Source organism: Camelus ferus, chromosome 23 (genome assembly GCF_009834535.1).
Source record: "Camelus ferus isolate YT-003-E chromosome 23, BCGSAC_Cfer_1.0, whole genome shotgun sequence".
NCBI lineage: Eukaryota > Metazoa > Chordata > Mammalia > Artiodactyla > Camelidae > Camelus > Camelus ferus.
The window spans coordinates 21,207,513-21,228,743 of NC_045718.1; the positions used below are offsets into that span (position 1 = coordinate 21,207,513).

The following is a 21,231-nucleotide window of genomic DNA, read 5'->3' on the forward strand; positions in this document are numbered from 1 at the left end:
CTCTGGCTAAAGAAGGGGTGAAAATTAGCAGGATACTCAATTGGGAATGAGAAACATCTGCCTGGAGGGTGTGGACTTGGGAAACTCTTTGAAGTAGTAGATGCTAGACTGCCTAAAACCTGCGCTAGAATAGCTCTCGGGATGCGGCGGCAGAACCACCTGTGAGCCACAAGTTTACTCTAACTAGCAAGAACGCGGCTTACGGCCAGTGAGACTCCAAGGTCCGCCCAAGAGTCCAGAACCTCGCTCCAATTGGACAAGCTCATTTTCTCGCCTTCCGCGGGGCTCCTTCGCCTATCAATCACACTGCTTGTTCCCCGACCCCACCTTAGCTCCGCCCCTTTTAGTGACGCAACACCTGGCGCTCTTTCGCGCCCCAGCCCTCAAGTTCCCCACCAGTCGCTTCAGTTCCTTATTGGCCAGCAGAGAGGAGACGGAAGGGAAAGGGATTCTATATCGCTCTCTAAACTCCCTCCTCTAGTTTTCCGGTCTTCTCTTAGGCTGTCAGGACAGCAATTATAGCCGGGAGCTGTCGCGCAGGCGTGCAAAGGTACTCGCTGGTGGAGGGGCACCTCCCCTCAACCCTTAGAGAATTAGTTATACGGTTGTGACGCGAGTGGTACTCCGCTCGCCGCCTTCACTTACGATTGGCTATGGCCGACGTCCGTCACACAACCACGCCCCATCCCTCTGCCTAACCTCCCCGCTTGATAGACCTTGCAGGAGGCCACGCCTCACCCAGTTCCTGCCGCTTAGCCCTGTGATTGGCTGAGGGAGCTGGCATGCTTTCCCACCCCTTACTCCTTCCCGAGCATCCCAGAGGCTGGCAGGACCCCGCGGAAGTTGTCAGTCAAACTCCTCCCTCCCCATCCCTCGCGAGGCCCCGCCCCCGGGCCGCGCTCCCTGGCGCGCGGGCGCGCACACGCACACAACACTCCCCTCTTGCCTCTAGCCAGCACCTTCTCAAGTTGTAGCGGTCGCTCGCCGGGGGTTCTCTGTGGGCGGTGGAAGGGCGCGTGGGGGAGGGGGTTCGGACGGCTTGGCGCGCTCAGGAGCCAGTGTGTGTGCTCGCCCAGGGCCGGGGCGGCGGGTCACCGCCCCGGGAGATGAGGGGCCGACGCTGACAGGGAAGAGCGGGCACCGCGGCGGTAGTGGCGGCGGCGGCTTGGAGGGGACCCGCTATGGCAGCGCCTCAGCAGGAGGCTCCGGGCAGGGCGGGCTGCGCTGGCAGCGGCCACTGAGGTACTGGCGGGCTGGCCGGCTGGCGACCCGGGCTGCAGGGACGAGAAACGTTTTCGGCGTCCGCACCCGGCGCCCTCGCCTCAGTCGTCTAAACTTCGGGCTCCCGTCCACCCGCTCTCCGCGCCCGGAGTCAACAACTTCTTCACCCCGCTCCGCCCCCGCCCCTCACCTCCTTCAGTCCCGGGAGCTCGCCGCGCGGCGGGGACCAGGAACCTCCCGCAGTGAGATGTGGCCGTGAGGCGTCGGCGGGCGGCGAGGAGAAGCTCGGCGGCGCCCGGGAGCGGGAGGGCGGTGCGGCCGGGGGAACGGGGCGGAGGGGCGCCTCTCCCCCGCCTCCTCCTCCTGCCGCTGCCCGTTCCGTGCAAGCAGCAGCCGGAGCTGCCAAGCGCCAGGGCCACGGAGATGTCGTCGTCGTCGCCGCCAGCGGGGGCTGCCAGCGCCGCCATCTCGGCAGCGGAGAAAGTGGACGGCTTCACCCGGAAATCGGTGCGCAAGGCGCAGAGGCAGAAGCGCTCGCAGGGCTCGTCGCAGTTCCGCAGCCAGGGCAGCCAGCCGGAGCTGCACCCTCTGCCCCAGCTCAAAGGTAACCTCCCAGGGCGCAGCCCGAGAGCGAGCGCGGGGACTCGCCTCCGCGCCCGCAGAGCCATTTTTTCCCGGGGGTTCCTTCTGCCCAGCTGAGGCTCATAGCGTGCGAGTCGACTTCCCCGCGGTGCCTTGGCGTCCTCCCCCTTTGATTCAAACAGGTTCGACGTTAAAGAGTCTGGCTTCTTACTCCTCCTGGATTCACCTTAACTATTCCCATCTTGAAGGAGGCCCACACCTGTGCGCTCGCTTACCTGCCCTGGCGATTGGAACTCTCCCATTGCGTCCCGCGTGGTAGAGTTCTTCACTCTTCCCCGAGTCTTACCCTTCCCCATCTTGCTTTAACAACTTGTCTCACCTGCCGACCTGTTCTTTTCGGCCACTCTTAGCTAGTCCTTTACTTTTCCAATTATAAAGTGCCTGTGCCCACCTTCTCCCTAACTCCCCTTCCCATTGATCGTTCCTAAGAGTTTTACAGACCAGGAATCCTAATGCAAGCACCGGTTGAGTTACCTGGCCTTTAGATTTGTTTATAAAGAAAAAGCCTAAACACCTGACCAGTATAGTATCTTACTGGGTCATTAGGGGTTTTGTTTCCTGTTTTTTTTTTCTTTTAAGATTTAAATGTTACCCTTTAGCCCAAAGAATAGAAAGACTTAAAATCTTACTGTCTGAGAAGATACACACGGTAAATTTAGACAAGTATTAAAGAGTCGATAGTGTTGCTTTGCGATGGAATGGAAACATAGTTCGCCAAGCAGTGATTCCAGGGACTTTGTAAGTTTGTACAGTAATTCAAATTGGTATCCGTGCCTAATGCCTTGCAGGAGAACTTGGCACTCCTTTTGGCTCACTTACTTTTCCCACTAGGTTTAGAGGATTAAAAAAAAGAAGAAATTAGTTCCTGGTGTTCTAGTTTATTCTTTGTGAAGTACTACCTTTTACTTTTGTGATTTTAATGTCTGGTTTTTTTTTTTTTTTTTTTTTTGAGATAGAAATCATCATGGAACACGTAGATAATGCTCCTAAGCATTTAAAAATTTTTTTTTCGACAAAAGAAAACTGATAGAAATCTAGATCATTTGTTTTGCAAAGCCAGGAAATGAAAAGTTCATACTAAACTAGATAAATGTTCAGCAGATTTTGAGATCAATTTTTTTTTTAAAAGCTCCAGCTTCCCCTCCAAGGCCAGTCTGGTTTTGGTTTGTCTTTGGGCCTACGAATCAACTTTAGTTTGGCTAGGAGTCTAAAGAAAACCCCAGATCAAATCACAGTTGACCTGCAATAGCTCTGGAACCCCATTCAGATCCTACACTGCCCTGACTCTTGGGGTGCTTGTAAATTAAGGACATCCTGCAGCCAGAATCAACTGACTATTGAAAGGTTTTATTTAAGATATGTGTAGCCTGTGGTATTGCATTTATCACGTACTCTTCAGCATTAAAAAATTGTTAAAATTTACATATCATGGTCAATGATAGACCACAATGGTAGGTATTGTTAAGACTTCTAATTCTTGAGTGACACCATAGCTGTACAAGAATATCATCTTCTCTATTAAGACATTGAATTGCTCTTCCTGAATTTTCAATTTTAAACTTAACTAAAACATCATAGTTATTTTTACTTTTTTTTTCATGAAATTGTCGGATTATTTTTGCAGTTGGAAGGTTTGGTGCCAGTGTTTTTCTTTCATTTTTTAAAATTTGCTTTTTAGTAAGATATTGTGATTCCTTATGTTGTCCTTTTTAATATAATATTTCTTTATATTTAGTAAAAATAATTGAATATTAAACATATGGTTGGTTCAAACCAGGAGTTGCAGCTTTAATATATTTTGTTTTTAAAAGCCTGGCAAAAATACTGGCAGAGTCAGTAATCATCTAAGTTACTTGGTGTATAGTTCAACAAGTTGAAGGTGCCATTGGATGTTTTATAGTATTTCTTCACTAATAGAGAAAAAAGTAAAATTGGAACTTTAGATTTATTCTGTATATTTTGCATAAAAATATAGTATTCTTTGTAAGGAAAGTTACATTTTTAGGATAAATTAAAGTAAATTTAATTGAGAAAATAAGATCTTTACTTGGATTACCCACTGCTAGGAAAAAAGTACTTTTACTCCAGATGCCAAAATACTTGAAAGGTGATTTTTAAAATTCAGTTCCTTCATTTGGTACTTTGGCAGTGGACTTGATACCACAGCGTTGTGTGCTTTTTCTGTCAGTAGTAGTTTTTTCCATTTGTGGCCTTGACAAAAACCAGTGGAAAGCCCTGTAGTATGTGCATGAAAGAGAATTTTTCTTCCTGCTCTGAAATATTATCTTCCTGTGGTATCTGTGGGCATCCAAGATCTGTTAAGTGTTTATACCAATCTACTTATGTTACACTTTGTCCACGTGGATATAAACTGGAAAGGTGCCAGCTGTTTTCCTCAAAGCATGCTATGAGTAAGGATTAACAAAATAATCCCACTTTTTCATCTATAAGATGTTTATTTGTGCAAAATAATTTAGTAAGTGGGTTGCAGGATTTTAATGGTGAAAATATTCAGAGAAAATTTTGTTCTGTTATACAAAGTATTTAAAAACAAACCTTGTTAAAAGGATTTTTTTATGAGAAACTGTTATGTGGGCCTTGAAAAATTAAACTGCCTTATATTTTATAGCTTAAAAATATTTTTTTCAAAATACTTGAAGTTTTTTTTTATGTTAATTCTCCAAGCTCCTCTGAGAACTAGGTATTAGAAAATAAAAGAAATATTCTGCCATTTTTTTCCTGTATTTAAATTTACAGTAGTATAGGCCTTAATTTTTGTACCTTAAACTTTTCCTTTGGTAGCCAACAGTTAGGAAACCTTGAGCTTTTAAAAAATCTATTAACAGGAAGTTTTTCAGTCTATCTAACTTATTTTGTGTGAGTCTCTAAATCGATTGGGTTGGTAAAACAGTAGATGCCTTACAGTTAGATAACATTTAGCATTTGCAAATTACTTTACACTTTTCTTCCTATTTTTAAATTATAAAAACAGGATTATTCATAATAAGTGAAACAGTTAAAAAATGTGTAACCCCTAATCACTGCTTTTTCACACCTGCTGAGGTGATATTGTATGACAATCCACAGCTCATTGTATTTTTACAAACATCTTTCATTGGGTTATCCCAGAAACTCTGTGCAAGACCAGTATTATTCTCATTTTATTGATGAGAAAGTTGAGGCTTAAACAGCTTTATTTCAGGCCTGTGATTATTTATTTGGATGGTGTTGCAACTGACACTGGTACCCAGGTCAAATGATTTCAGTATTTTTGCTGTTAATCTGCTTTATGAACATTTGAAGCAGTGTGATAGAGTTGGACCATTGAAGTCAGTCCTGGGTCAAAGGTAAGATTTTAATCTTACTGAGTTGTCTCCTTATCTGTAAAATGGGGATAATACCTTCGATCTCCCCAGGATTGTGGGGATTAAGTGAAATAATGTAATTAGTGCCTAAAAATAGGCAGTCAAAGAATGTTAGTTCCCATTCTCTTTGATATTTGAAAATCCAGATTAAAATTATTTTTAAATGAAGGATTTACATAAATAGTAAATGTTCCTAGTGTGCTGAGTATATATATTTATAATCAGTTTTCAGATCTGATTCATATGAAGTGAGGTGAAGCTGTAACCTCAGCATAAGCATGGAAGTGGAAATAAGGTAGAGTGATTATTTAAAATATTGAAAGCTGTAGTTCAAAGTTTTTTTTTTTATCAAGCAGAGAAATCAACTGGTAAAATTGTATAATGTGCATTTCTCTTTAAGAGACAGCTAGTAAATAGCAAAGAACAGAATGAAACTGATTTTGAGGTTAAAGTCCCATTCAGATGAGGTAAAGAACTACCCAAATTTCCTCAGTTTCTTGGTTGGCATATTCTTAGAAGCTGGAGATATTGAGGCCAGTAACAGTGGTGCTCATTTGAAGTCTCTTGCTTACCTTTAGGGAAAATTTGTTTGTTTTTCTCAGTGTATGTGGTCTTCTAGGATAACTGGAACAAAAACACACCATCTGAAATTTCATAACTAACTTAACTTTTTTGTGCTAGTGGGGGACACTACTCACTCAACTTTAAGGCTGATAAATTTTTTTCAAAGTTAGTATCATTCTGTCTGAACCCAAAACCCACTTTTGTAATTGGAATGGCACTAAAGGAGAGTTGAAATTTATCTCAATATGTTAAAAATACTTGCTTGCAAAGGGATATAACATTTTAGTCATTTTAGGACTATCTTCTGAAAGTTATATATTTCTTCCAGTAGACTTATTTTTAAGTTTTTAAAAACTTATTTAGGATATACTTCTAGAGAAATTGATGTGGTGTCCGTTGCTGGCCCTCACATGAAGGAAAAACTTTTCTATTTAAGTCTAATGTAATATCTTCAGAATTCCCATTTAAGGTCAGATTTCTTTTCCCCCAATTTTATTACCTCTCCTGATTCTTAATTGAATTTTGGATCCTTTTATGAAGTGCCTATAAACTAAGAATCCAGTAAAATGTATTTAAGTAAAATAGTATGATCATTGGGATAGAGTACCATCCAGTAAATAGTAGACTTAAATTGTCTTCCTGCATCATTGATGAGTCAGTTGCTTTGGACTAGTTGGTTAACCCCTTTGAACTTCATTTTAATCATTTTTGCATATCAGAATAACATTTTCCCTTGATAAAATCACAAAGATGAATTAGTCTTTAATGAATTGTTTCCCCTCTCTGGATGACAAAGACAGGTTTATTAACAAAAATAAGATTTTTATGCATTTAAAATTTTTTTAACTTTTCAAATTGTTAAAAGCTGGGGATAGAGACTAGCTTATTTTTGTTTTTATGTGTTTTAGCATTCTGGTTCTCAGCCCTGGCTGTGCACTTGGAGAGCTTTTAAAAAACATCAATGCCTAAGGTAGTATGCAGGTATTTGCATTTTTGAAAGCTCCCGGGATGATTCTAATGTACAGCCAGGGTTGAGAATTAGTGGCTTGGCATTATCTGTCTATTGATTTAATTCATTAATTGAGACTTTGTCCTTTTCCCTCAATACTCATGGCTCATTACTCAGCCTATTAACATTTCCTGCCCTCGCTTCACCTCCTGCTATTTACTTTTCACTCTTTTAACTTTGCTGCCCCCTATGGCTAATCAGCTGCTTTCCTGAAGAGGGACCGTGCTGTTGGATTCTGTAGTTTTAGGTGTGATGCTTTGATTCTATTGGATTTTGCTGTAGTTGTATTTAAAACTCAACTATTCTCCTTTGATACAAGGTGGTCAGGTTTCCCCCCTCTACCCTGATTTCTGGAGCTGTGGTTGAGCTGTCAAGTAAAAGTGAGAACATATGATAGCAGTTTGCCTAGTTTCAATCCCATCATTCAGGTTAGTATGATAATCCTAACCAATTTGGAATGTAAAACTGATATTTGCTGTATGTTCACAGCATTGTTCTGCCTTTTGAAGATTTAGAACTAATATTACTGCTGTATTATGTTGACTATTAGGTATTGAACAAATGAGGCATTCCTTAACTGTTTTTGGTCATACCTTATATTCATTTAGCATCAAGTAATATATTTCTGGTGGCTGCTTTAGCAGCACATGTACTAAAACTGGAATGATAGAAGATTAGCTTTGCCCCTGACAAAGGGTGACACACAGATTTATGATGCATTCCATATTTTTGCATAATAAACAGGGCATTTTAGGGAAAAAAAATGTTTTTCTTCAGAATATTTTCACATCTGTCATCTTAATCTTAATCACAGCTTTTTACTGAAGGTAGGGCAGCAAGGAACTGGGAACATTCATATTCCATATCCCCCTCTTTTGTCTTTGGCCTTTCTGCTAACCACTTTGAATTATACCTGCATTTGTTGATTTGTTGTTTTGAGTCAGTGTTAGTTGTTATGTGGTGATCTTCTCCCTCCAGAATGAGATGGTAAAATTTTTGTGAAAGCAGAAGTCGTCTGTGTTTTCATGTCCTATTATAGTACCAAATACAGTATTCTGTGCATAACAAGTATGGTCATGTTGAGAGTCACTGTTTTGATTAAGAAATTACCTGTTGGTTGTCTGTTGGCCCTGCCCCCTTTACACACATCCCCAGTTATTGATCATGCTTTTTTTCAGTGATGTTCTATGTTATCTACCAACAGATTGGTTCTCTTCTGTTTCCTTTTTTTGTTTTAATATGTTTAATAAATCTGATTCAAAGTTTTTTAAAGTAAATGAATCCTGGGTTTCTAATACCATGATAGTAAATAACAACGGGTTGACTCTGAGACATGGACATCTTTATATAAACGTTGGGTAAACTGAAATTACTAGTTAACAGTCATTTCTAAATTTGAGATACAACCTTTATTTATAAGGAGGTCCTTGAAGGAGATGAAAGGAACAAATTTTAAATATATAATTACTTTTAGTACATTATTAAATAACAAGGAACCTAAATGCCTTGCTAGAAGAGTTTTACATGACAGTCTAGGTTTATGCGAAATAAATTCTACTTGTCTAAGCAGGATATTAACTAATAAGCAGTTTCAAACCACTTTTTATGTGTATCTTTTTGAACTCTTCCCTGAAGGAATTTGTTTGGGTGTTTTGAGTAAGTAATGATGAATTTTAGAAATCCTGCAGTTTTGATCAGATTTCCTAAAGTAACCTATTAAGATTTTTTTTTTTGAAGTTTGCTGAATATGATAGGTTCACATAATTCAGAGAACCTATTTCTAGCTTGGATACTGAAGGCAAGGAATTTCTTGGGGACACACTCCTCCTACTGGAATGGTGTTGTTAATTGCATATACTGTAACCTTACTGTATTGTTATATCAAATTGAGCCTTCCAGTGCTGAATGGGACCTCAGAAATCTCCCTTCACTGGGAATGGGTTTCACTCTTGTTCTAAATAAGTATCTAGCTTGTCATTTCATCAGAAAAGCTTTCTTTAAGGTAAGGAGAAAAAATACAGGGCTTTTAAACTCTTAGATACTCTCTCAGATTTTGCTTATAGTTGGGCTTAGAACTTTGTAGTTCAGAAGTATAAATATTAAATATAATTTCAAAAATGATACATTTTCTCTGTTTAATTGATTTTGCCTTTGAGTCACACTCATTGATAACTATTCTAGAACTATAACTGTTACCAGAAAATGATAATTTGAATTCATTGTTAATCCTATGCCTCAGAATTAATAAAGTAAAAAAGATGAGACAGTTTTTGTTATAAGCTCTGAATTTTGATTTAGCAAAGGTTTTTTTAAAACATAATTTTCAGACAAACTTTTCTAAAGATAAACATCTGTTGAAGTCATAAGTAAAATAAGATATAACTTCTACTGACATAATGTATTTTTTTTTTACCTTGCACTGCCATTCTTCTTTTAATTAGCCAGAGGAAAAAGATTTTGTTTGTCTGCTGTGAAACTAGATACATACTTTGCTTAAAAAATCTAATGCAGAAATATTCCCCCTTTTGATGTTCAGAATACTTAAATTTTAGGTGAACCATTGTAGAGATTAAAACTTTATTTAACAAAGTGAATAAAATGATGAATGCTTTTTCTTTTGAAATTAAATGTCTCTAGGAGCTTATGGTCTGGTAGGGTAAATATAGACATGTAAGACAGCAGTTTCAATTAGTGGTAAATGTGATAAAAGCAAGCAGTAAAAGGCCAGGAGGGTATGTGAGGGACCCAACTTAGTTTTGGTATGTGAGGGACAAGGATCAGGGAAAGCTTCCTGGAGAAAGTGACAGGTAAACTAAGACTTAAAAGGCCAGAGGTGTTAGATGGGGTCTAAGAGGTCTACCTAAAGGACAATATGGGTTGCTCCAGAGGTGAGTGAGCATAGCATTTTTCAGTAACTGCCAGCAGTATATGTGGCTGTGATAAAGAATATTATAGTAGGGAACTGGCTAAAGAAGATACTGGAGTAACAATTAAGAGTCTTAAGTCGTAGTCTTGATACCATGTCCTGCATTTATTCCTGACGTTAGTGTGAAGAGGGTATTGGGAGAGGGGAGTGAGGAATAAGGTGATGTTAGCATAGTAATTCAGACAAGAGATGATGTTAGCCTTGTCTAAATGGGGATGGAGTGATATCATAGGCAGGATGATATGGTGAGAAGGAAGAATCAATAATGATACATTTCTAATTTGAAAAACTAGGTAACGGTTGTACATGTGGGACAGGTTGAAGTGCCTGTGGGAAATAGAAGTAGAAAGTTAGATATTTGGGTATGCAGCTAAGTAAAAAGATCTGTGCTAGAAATAAGAATTTAGGAGCTTTAGAGTAAAAGTGGTGTTCGAAGAGATGCAAGTAGAAGCAACTGCCCATTGAAAATGTATAGAATAAGAAAAGGCAAAGAGTACCATCATTTAGCTGATGATGAAAGGAAAAGGAGCAACCATGAGGCAAGAGCAGCAGCTTGGGTGGAAGCAAAGAAAGAAAGTAGAGACAAGGCAGTCAGGGGAAGAGAATATTTTTTTAAATGGGGGTGGGGTGGGGCTAGTAACAGTGAGAAGAGCTGTTGACAGATTAGAAATGAAGTTTCCATGGGTTTAGTAGTCTTCAGGCAACATTGTGACTCGTAAGGCCTTTCAGAGGATTGGTAGACTTGAGACCAGACTTCTGTAAGGTGAGAAGTGAAATGGAAGTTGAGAAAGCCCAAGTCAGTAAGTATGGATATCTCTTTGAGGAAGCTTAATAATTTTTAAAAAAATGTATCACTCTAGCTGCTGGGTAGAGAATGGATTGTAGCAGAACAAGAATTTTAGAAAGAGGACCGGTTAGGAGGTTGTTTTAATAGGCTAGATGAGGCATGATATGGCTTGGGCTAAGATGGTAACAGTAAAGATGGAGAGAAAGAGATGTATTCAAAATATAGCTCAGCTAGAACTTGTTAATGAATTGTTTGGGGGAGATGGACACTTTTCCCTAAAGGTAAGAATCAAGAATGATTCCCAGGTGATCTGGCTTGCTTTCCAGCTGAGAAGATAGATCTGCCGCTGCTGAGAAGGAATATATTAGGGAAGGAACCAGATAAAGAGGGAAAATCCAGAGTAATAGCTTAGAGATTTTAAGATGTCTTTTGAAAACTTCAGTATAAATATCAAAGACTTGTGTATGTGAATCACAGAGTGCCCACTGGCAATTTCTATAACTTCTAAATATTAATTAAAAGATTTTCAGGGTTTTTTTTAAATTAGAAAATGTTCATAGTTATGGGTGCCAGCCACTTGGTCTTCTGGCCAAAATGGGAGTATCTGTTCCCCATTTAGTGGAGTGTCTGTGTATACCACATGGCAAAATGTCCTTGACAAATGTGTAAGGTAGATCACAAAATATGTTGGGACAGGTGCATGAGTAGGTTAGTTACTTAATTGGCTATTTTCTGTCTTTAGGCTGTAAGTTAAGTGTTCTGAGACCTGAGATCCTTATCTTCCTTCCCAACAGTTAGGTGGTCAGTGCTTGGTTTTAGTATTTATTGAATGAAATAATGAAGCAAATGCTATTATATTGATTTAAAGAAAGGTACCATTTTGTGTCATGCAGTAATTCACAATTTTATAATGATTTGTGATTAATAGTTTACGTACAGCCCCCAATTTAGCATTTTGTTGGTGAAGAAACCAAAACAGGTAGGTTATATTCTTGTGCCAAGTCAGTTATAGCTTGATCTTCTCAATTGATTCTTCCTCTTTATTACACTGAAGATATGTATTGCCTGCACTAAAGCAAAATTAGCATCTTATTTTCTGACAGTGCAAAGGAGAAATACTTGTTGTTGAGAGCCTTTTAAGAGAAATACTGATTTTTTTTTTTTAAGGTCCTGGGCAAGTAGGCCAGTACTGAACATAGGTTTTTCTAAGACCTTTTAAAGCAGAGGATCTTTTTTTCTTAAATTCTTCTGATATAAAAATGCTTCATTGATCTTCTTTGGGGATCTCCCTTTTAGCACTGTTCTTCCCTTTTTTAAGTAATGTAAAGCTTTTCTGAAGAAGAGATTGGAGAATATTTGTTTTATGAATGAGTACTGAGAAACAAGATGAAGTGAACTTTTAATCACTCAGCACATTTGTGTCAGAGCTAGATTTATAATTTAGAGTCTCTACTCATTTAAAGTTATAATCTGTAATCAGCAGCTTTGACGAATTATGGAATTACTATGGAATATCAAAAACTGATTAGACTCTGCTTATTTTTGCTTCTCTGTTCCTTCTACACTAGCTATGTACACACAGTTTTTGAAAAAAAATTTTTAACTATGACCACATTAACAGAGCACTGTCTTTCTGATAATTATTTCCCAATTTGAGGGAGGAAAATAAATTGGAGCCAGATAACTGAGACTTGGATATAAGTCAGTTGGGCTAATCCATCTATCACTTTACTGATTTTATTCTCCTGCTAAAACCCCAGAAAAACTTAAATTAGACAATATGTCATCTCTTTGAGTAGTTTTCTACGTACATTTGTGCTTCCAGTGAATGAACCAGACTAAATTTGAATCCAAAATGAAAATAAAGTAGCAGATATAACAATGAAATGCTTTTAAGTTGCATTTAATTTTCACAGTCATATATTCTTCATAGGAAATTTCTATCATTCATGTAGAAAAGATAAAAATAACCTGGATTTTACCTAGCTACCAAATACCCAAGCACAGATTTTGGTACTTTATACTTTGATTATTCCATTTTTAATAGGGACCACCTGAATGACCTTACCCATAACATATTTTGATATTTTGAGAACTGCTTTTTTTTAAGTCTAGAAAGTAGCTTCTCCTGTGGAATAGGAATGACTATTTTAGGATACAATACTTGCTGTGAGTCATGAGTGAGTCTCAGTTTTCATGGTTTTCTAAAATAAACTCATTTAAAGACTAAGAAATGAGAAACGTCATATTCTTAAGTATCCTATTTCTTGTATAATGGCTTTATTATTTTTGTAAAAACTTATAGACTCAGTGTTAAAAACAAGTCAAAAGAGAATCTTACGAAAATAGAAAATAAAAATCCCCAGCTGAAGGAAACTTCTAAAATTTTGAGCATCTTCCTATGTTTTCCTGTTAGTGAGATCATATGATGTATGCCATTCTGTAACCTATTGCTTTTACTTTAATAGAATATTATAAATAACATTTTTCTGAAAGAAAAAATTAAAATCTAGTTAGAATTGTTTTGGAATAAACTTTATTTTTGGGAATACAGAATCAAATGATTTTAAATCTTGATTATAAAAATTCCTTATGTTAAAAGAAGAGGCAATAATTTCTAAGAGTATTAGTATTTAATTTTACAGAAGTTATACATGGGTGTCTTAGAAAATCTGATTAAAGGAATTGATCATCTTTTCAGAAAACATCATATACAATATTTTGTATATAATTTCAGAGTTCTTGGATTTGCACCACCAACACTACCCTGAAGCCCATCTGAGGTCAGGTAGAGGAGGGAAGTGGGTAGGGTGTTTATGGACTTTAGGCCCTGCTCTAGAGACTTGAACAACCTTGTTACGGTAGGTAATCCTTTTCCTTAACACAGTAGTAGGTATTTCTTAGGAGGTGCCGGTAGGAGTAGCTGCAGGATGGAACCTCATCACAGCCATCAAAACCATCTCATCTATAAAGATCTGTTTAATATTTCTTGTTCCCTCAAAGTCCCAAATGGTAAACAAAGGTGCTTCTAAAAACCTGTTTTATTTGATGAATAGCAGATTCTGTATTAAAATTGAATTAAGCAGACATGACATAAATATTCCATTTATTCTCCTAGTTGACTGTTTTTTAGTGTTCTGCTTCTTAAGGTTCTTCATTTCAGGGAGACTATATAAGATATCCCACTAGCTCATCTTCATTCCTTTTCTACTTTATCAGAAGTGATTTTTGAATGGGAAAGATAACACAGTCAATTTTTTAAAATAAAAATTGAACAGTATATTTTAACCCTTCTATAATGCAGTCATTGTGGATATACTCACGTTCAAATTGTAACTGAGTAAAGCATGTAACTATGCTTTTTAAAGTTTTAGATAGTATTCTAGGGGTTTTCTTAAAATGATATGCATTTGTATATTAAAATACTTTATCATAAACTAGTAGGTGCATGTATTCAAATTTCTGAAATGTTGCATCTACAATTTTTTCTACCATTTCTAATTTTAATGAAATCATAGAGCCTTAACTAAGTCATATTTAGTTACAGTGCTGTGAATCATTTGTTAATAAATGTTTCTATTGTTACTTTATAATAGCTTGATCCTCTAAAGTTTCAAATAAAAGCTGATTTTAGACTCTTAGTTATTAATGTTCAAGGGGTATTGCCAAAAAAAGCTACATGTCCTATATTCTGTGCCAGTTTCTTAAATTAGAATCTTGGATTGCATCCTCAGCGTGTCACTGTAGTGGTATTGCTGGGTTGCTATGATACGGTGCTTGTTCTATAATTTGTAGCATGAATCCTATATGAGATCCTACTTTAGATTTCAAATATGCCAGCAGCAGTAATTGAGAATGTTACCTTTTTCCTTTAAGGAAAATTATACCTATAAAACTATTATTTCTGTTATAAATTATAATACCTAGTACTTCAGACTATTTATTCTTAGGTGTTAAGTAGAGGATTAACAATGAGCAACTTGAAATAATTTGGTTATCCTTAAGAAGTTTAGTTTATCACATTGACTTTTATGGAAATGGGCAAGAATAGGAAGACTTTATGGTAATGAATATTTTAAAATTTCAGTGTTCTTGTATTTGAAGTCTTGAGAGAAATGAATATAAACTAGATTTTCTGATAAGATTCATTTGAGACAGTACCAGCAAAACTACATTATGAGGGAAAAAATGCAAACTGTGTTACTGTACTGAATTTAATCTTTTTTTATTCAATTAACTATTCTTAAAACCAACCCTACATTAGCCATATTAACAAACTATTGTTATTACCTTTTATTTTATGTTGTGATTTTTGAATTTTCATTTACATATTCCATGAAAATTTCTATCAATCTAATTTAGTATTGTAAATTAGTATAAGCAACATGAAGACAAATTAAGAGTATTCTAAGCGTGTGTTGTTTAGATGAAGTTTATGTGATTAGTATGTGGCACTTGATCATTAAACTGCATTTGATCTTTAAACTTCTGCTGTCTTTCAATAATGTCTTGGGTATTTGATATGAAAGTATTTTAGAGACCAGGACTATACTAAAATTTTTAAACACCTTTATTGAGATGTAATGTACCATACAATTCACCATTTAAAGTATACAGTGGTGGCTTTTAGTGTGTTCACAGATATGTGCAACCATCACTGCAGTAAATTTTAGAACATTTTCACTATCTCAAAAAGAAATACTGTACTCTATTAACCCCCACTAGCCCCTTATCCCTCCCACACCCTACCCTAAGCAATAACTAATCTGCTTTCTGTTTCTATAGATTTCCCTATTCTAGACATTTTACATGAATGGAAGCATATAATATATGCTTTTTTGTGACTGGCTTCTTTCCACTTAGCATAATATTTTCAAAGTTTGCCTGTGTTGTAGCACAGACCAGTACTGCACTCCTTTTATGACCAAATTATATTTCATAGTATATCTTTAGCACCACATTTCATTTGTCCGTTTATCAATTGATGAACATTTGGAGTTCTTTCCACCTTTTGGTTATTATGAATAATGCTGTTATAAACATTTGTGTACAAGTTTTTGGGTGGACATATGTTTTCATTTCTCTAGGGTATATACCTAGGAGTGGAATTGCTGGGTCAAATGGTAATTTTGTGTTTTATCACTTCAGGAACTGCTACATTGTTTTCTAAGTAGCCCCACCATCTTCCATTTCTACCAGCAGTGTGTGAGGGTTCTGATCTTTCACATTTTCACCAACAATTTGTATTCTGACCTTTCGATTATAGTCATCATGATGTCAAGCATCTTTTAATGTGCTTATTGGCCATTTGGTATATCCTTCTTGGAAAAATGGCTCTTTAGATCCTTTGCCCATTTTGAAATTAAGTTGTCTTTTTATCACTGAGTTGTAAGATTTTTTATATATTCTTGATATATGAAGTTGCTTTGTTTATTCACTTTCTTACTCGTGTCTTTAGAAGCACAAATGTTTTTAATTTGATAAAAAAAAAGTCCCAAGTTAACTTTTTTTAAATTATTGCTTATGCTTTTGGTGTCATATATAGGCATCATTTCTAAATCCAAGGTTATAAAGAGTTACACTTTTGTTTTCTTCTAAGAATTTTATGGTTTTAGTTCTCACATTTAGGTCTTTGACCCATTTTGAGTTCATTTCTGTGTGGGGTGTGATGTATATGTTCAAATTCATTCTTTTGCATTTGTCTGTTCAGTTGTCCTAGCACTATTTGTTGAAAAGATTATAATTTCCCCATTGAATGGTCTCAGTTCCCTTGTTGAAAATCAGTTGACACATGGTTTTACTTCTGGACTCTTAATTCTATTCCATTGACCTGTATATGTCTGGTTTTTTTTTTTTTTTCAATCAGTACCACACTGTCTTGACTACTACTGCTTGGTAGTATGTTTTGAAATGGGAAAGTATGAGTTTTCCGACTTTGTTCTTTTTATGTTTTGTATCTTGCCCTCACAACCTGCTTCTTAATCTCTTGACGGGAAGAAATTATTTCTAATTTTTGGAACTAACTTCAAAGGATTGGTTTTCAAAATTGTTTTGGATATCCGAGGTCACTTACAATTGCAGGGGTGAGATTATTGATTTGAGATCTTTAGTCTCTTATATAGGCGTTTATAGGTGTAGATTACCCTCTAAATACTGCTTAGCTACATCACATATGTTTATGTCTTCATTTTCATTTGTCTCAAAGTATCTTCTAATTTTCCTTTTGATTTCTTATTTGATCTATTATTTAGGAGTGTGTTGATTACTTCCACATATTTCTGAGTTTCCAAATATTTTTGTTTTTTATCCCATTATGATCTTACTCTATTGTGATCAGAGAATATACTTTGTATTATTTCTATTTTTTAAATGTTTTGAGGTTTGTTTTGTGACCTGACATATGATTGGTCCTGGAGAATTTCATGTGCACTTGAGAATGTATATTCTGCTGTTTTTGGGTAGAGTGTTCTACAGTAAATATAAATTCTACAGTGTTTTAGAAGTCTGTTAGGTCTAGTTGGTTTATAGTGTTGATCAAGTTTTCTATCTTCTTGATTTTCTTCCTCATTGTTCTGTCCATTATGAAAAGTGAGATGTTGAAGTCTCCAACTATTATTGTCCTGTTGCCTATTTCTGTCCTCATTTTTTGTCAGTTTTTGCTTCATGTATTTTAGCAAAGTGTTATTAGTTGCAACTAGCTTTACAATTGTTTCATCTTCCTGATAAATTGACCATTTTATCATTATAAAATGACCTCTAGTAAACTTTATCTCTAGTAAACTTTTTTGTTTGCTTTAAAGTCTGTTTACCTGATATTAGGATAATCACTCCAGCTTTTGTGTGATTTGTGTGCATGATATGTCACTTTACATCCTTTTACTTTCAGTCTATTTGTATCTTTGAAGCTAAAGTATATCTTTTGGAGACAGCATACAGTTAGGTCATTTTTCTAAAAATTCGAGTCTGACAATATCTGCCTTTTGATTGGATTGCTTAATCCATTCATAATTAATATTATTGATATAGTTGAATTTATGTCTGCTGTTTTACTTTTTGTTTCACATATGCCTCATGTCTTTTTTGTTCTGTGTTCTCTCTTTACTGCTTTCTTTAGTATTAAGTTAATATTTCCCAATGCAGCTTTTAAGTTTGTTTATTTATGTATTTTTTTTTTTTTTTACTATATCCTTTTTAGCTTATTTTTAGTGATTTCTCTTGGGCTGACCATATACATGTTAACTTACTGGAATCAACTTCAGATTTATATTAGTTTAGTTTCAGTGAAATAATAGAACTATTATTCTTATATTCCTCTATTTCCTTTTCTTCCTTTTTCTGATATTATTGTTATGCAGTTAAATTTATTAATGTTACAAACCCAACCATACATTGTTATAAGTATTGTTTTACCATCAGTAGTTATTTCTTTAGCTCAGTAGAGCTTTGTTCCTACCTATCTCCTTTGTGCTGTTATTGGCAAATATATTACATTTCTATATGTTAATGACTCAACAATACATTATATACGTATTATTTTGTAGAATTTAAAAAATTAGTTGAGAGAAAGAAATAAGTATGCATTTATACTGTCTTTTTTTGGGGGACATAGAAATATTTATTATATAAAATGATGTTCACTTTGAGAGGTTTTTTTTTTTTTTTTTAAGGTGGGGGGTGGTAATTTGATTTTTTTTTTTTAATGGTGGTACTGGGGATTGAACCCAGGACCTCATGCATGCTAAGCAAATGCTCTACCACTGAGCTATACCCTCCCCCTATACTGTCTTTTATAATTACAATATTACCTTTACTATTGCTCTTTGCTTTTAGGATTTGTTTTTTTTTTTTTGTTTTGGTTTTGTTTTGTTTTGTTTTGTTTTGTTTGTAAATGTGAGGATTTAAATTACTCTTTGTGGTCATTTGCTTTCAGCCTGAAGGAATTCCTTTAATGTTTCTTGTAAGGAAGGCTAGCTAGCAATAAATTCTTTTAATTTTTGTTTATCTGAGAATGGCTTTATTTTGTCTTCATTTTTAAAAGAGCTTTACAAGACTTTGAGTTGACAGTTTGTTTTTTTTTTCCTTTGAGCAGTTTAAATATGTTATTCTGCTGTTTTCTGGCCTCTGTTGTTTCTGCTGAGAAGTCAGCTGTTAATCTTATCCCTTTTAAGAGTCTAGTTTTTCTCTTGCTGCTTTCAAGATTTTATCCTTGTCTTTGACTTTCAGCAGTTTTACTGTCATAAGTCTGATTGTGGATCTCCTTGAATTTTTTCTTCTTGGAGCTTGTTAAGCTTCCTAGATGTGTAGGTTAGTGTTACTCAATAAATTTGGAAAGTTTTCAGTCATTATTTCTTCAAAATGTTTTTGTTTTGCTACTTTCTTTCCTCTCCTATGATACTACCATTATGTGTGTTTGGTAAACTTGATGATGTCCCATGAAGCTCTGTACATTTTTCTTCATCTTTTTTTTTTATTCTTCTGCTCTTCACATTTCCTAATTCCTATCATTCTATCTTCAAAATTCTGTGAATCTTTCTTCTGCCAGTCACATCTACTGTTGAGTCCCTCTGGTGAGTTTCCATTTTGTTATTATACTTTTCAATACAGAATTTCCATTTGCTTCTCTCTTTTTGTAAATTCTCTTTACTGATATCCTCTATCTGATTTGACATTGTCACATCATCTCTACTTCTTCGATCATAACCATGGTTTCCTTTATTTCTCTGAACATATTTATAATGGCTACTTTGAAGTCATTTTCTGTTAAATCCAACATCTGGTTACTTTCACAGGTAGTTTCTGTTGCCTCTTTTTTTTTTTTTTTTTTTTTTTTTTGGTCAGTTTAAAGGTCATACTTTCCTGTTTCTTTGCATATCTTGTAATTTTTTTGTTGTAAACTGGACATTGTAGGTAATATATTCTAGTGACTCTGGGTACTGCTCCCACCCTTTGGGGCTTGTTGTTATTTGTTTGTTTAACTGTTAAGTGACTGAGTGAAGTTTTCCCTCACCACAGTGTTAAGCCTCCTCTGTTCTTCAGCCAGGTGTAGCTTTGGGTATGCCAGTAGTCACTCTAAGATGACAGTAGTTTTGACAGAGTTCTCTTTGTCTTTATTTGACCACACCCCCAACTTTAAATTCCAGTGACTTTCAGCTGATTGCTTAATTGTTTTCAACAGTACTCTGGGGCATAATTGTTCTACAAAGCGGTCCAATCAAATTTAGGTCCTTGGAAGAAATAGTTCCAGAAATTAGTGTTTGATATTAGTTCTGACACCAAGAGGGCTTCTCCAAGCTGTTTCTTTCCCTAGTGTTGTCCTGTAAACTAGCCAGCCTAGAGTTTAGCCTTATATCCTCATTGAATCTATAAATCTCTCCATTGCCTTTTGCCACAACCCCCACTATTTGAGGGGTTAAGCTTGAATTTAAGCTTGAACTTTTCTGTGCTCCACTGCAAATGAAATCAGTTCTTTTAGGAAGGGTCATAGCAAGTGTTTTATGGCTTGCTTCTCCCCGCAGGCAAAATCTCTGAGCCAGGGCTCTGGAGCTGGGGGTAGGGAAAATGACATGCTTCTCTCTGAGGGACAGCCTGCTTTAGGAACTGAACATGAGGTGGAAAGGGGGCAGTAGCCTGAGAACTTTTTGGCTTGCCTCTTCAAATGTGGAAGCAGGACTAAGGTAATCAGGACATCAGTGTTCTCAGTGGTTCTGCACCAAAAGTAGAGCCTCTGTCGCACGAATAGAGATTGGGCAGAAGAAGGGAGCCCCTTTTCTCAACTGCACTGGCCTGGAACTTAGCCTCAAAAACAGGTAGCTGTGGGCAGAATGAGAAATGCCAGCATTCTGCTCCTCATCTGAAGGAAACAGTCTGCCTGGGAGCTGGAAGTAGAGGGGTCCCTGTGTCCTTAGCTGCACCTCTCTGGAGTGGAGGTTCTGCCTAGTTGAGCTGAGAGGAGGAAGGAAGGAAGCTATCTTGGTTCAGATACCAAGACTCTGGCTTTTCTTACCAAATTTTCATAGATATTCTTAGATGTTTCCTTATTGGCTTTTTTACCTTAGCATCATTTCCAGAGGTTTTAAAAGGTTGTTTTAAAAATGATTTTTGTCAGCTTCACTGGAGAGCAGGTCTGTGGAACTCCTAACCTTCTCTTGCTAAAAGTTGATCTCCCTGTTGACTAAAATTTTAGCTTTTTATAGTAATAATTAGTACCTTACTATTACTTAGGAATTCATAGCTTTCAGGTATATACTAATGCCAATAAGCTTAGAGGAATTGGGAAAATCCCTTGAAATAAGTAGCTTTCTCAAACTGACACAAGAAGAAACAAAAGTCTGAATAAGTCTTACATCTATTTAATTAAATCCTAATTAAAAACCCTGTGGAGGACATTACAAGAAAAGATAAGTATAGACCAATATCCCTTACGAACATAGACGCAAAAATCTTCAAAGATTAGCAAATTGAATTTAGCAACATATAAATAGGATGATACAGCATGATCATGTGGGATTTATGCCAGATATCCAAGGCTGGTTTTACATTCAAAAATAATTTGCTGAGTAAATAGAATAAAAGACAAAAGTCATATCATCACTTCATTATAAGTAGAAAAGTAGAAAATCCCTTTTCTATATAGTTTCCTTTTCTTTAGTACTTTTCCATGCAGATTCCAGCCACGTTGTCAACCCTGAGCTGCACTGTTTAGCTCAGTAAAGGTGCT

At 36.6% G+C, this 21,231-nt stretch overlaps 1 protein-coding gene and 1 pseudogene across 1 annotated transcript in view; both read left to right on the forward strand.

Annotated features, from left to right (window-relative positions):
- The first annotated feature begins 923 nt into the window (after positions 1–923).
- Positions 924–21,231, forward strand: part of PPP2R5A (protein phosphatase 2 regulatory subunit B'alpha) — a 59,551-nt gene continuing 39,243 nt past the window's right edge. The window contains exon 1 of the mRNA XM_006193411.2: positions 924–1,825. Coding sequence (XP_006193473.2) covers positions 1,645–1,825 — 181 coding nt within the window. The 5' untranslated portion in view covers positions 924–1,644. The remainder of the gene's footprint in view (positions 1,826–21,231) is intronic.
- LOC116659435 lies at positions 7,434–7,532 on the forward strand (annotated as a pseudogene).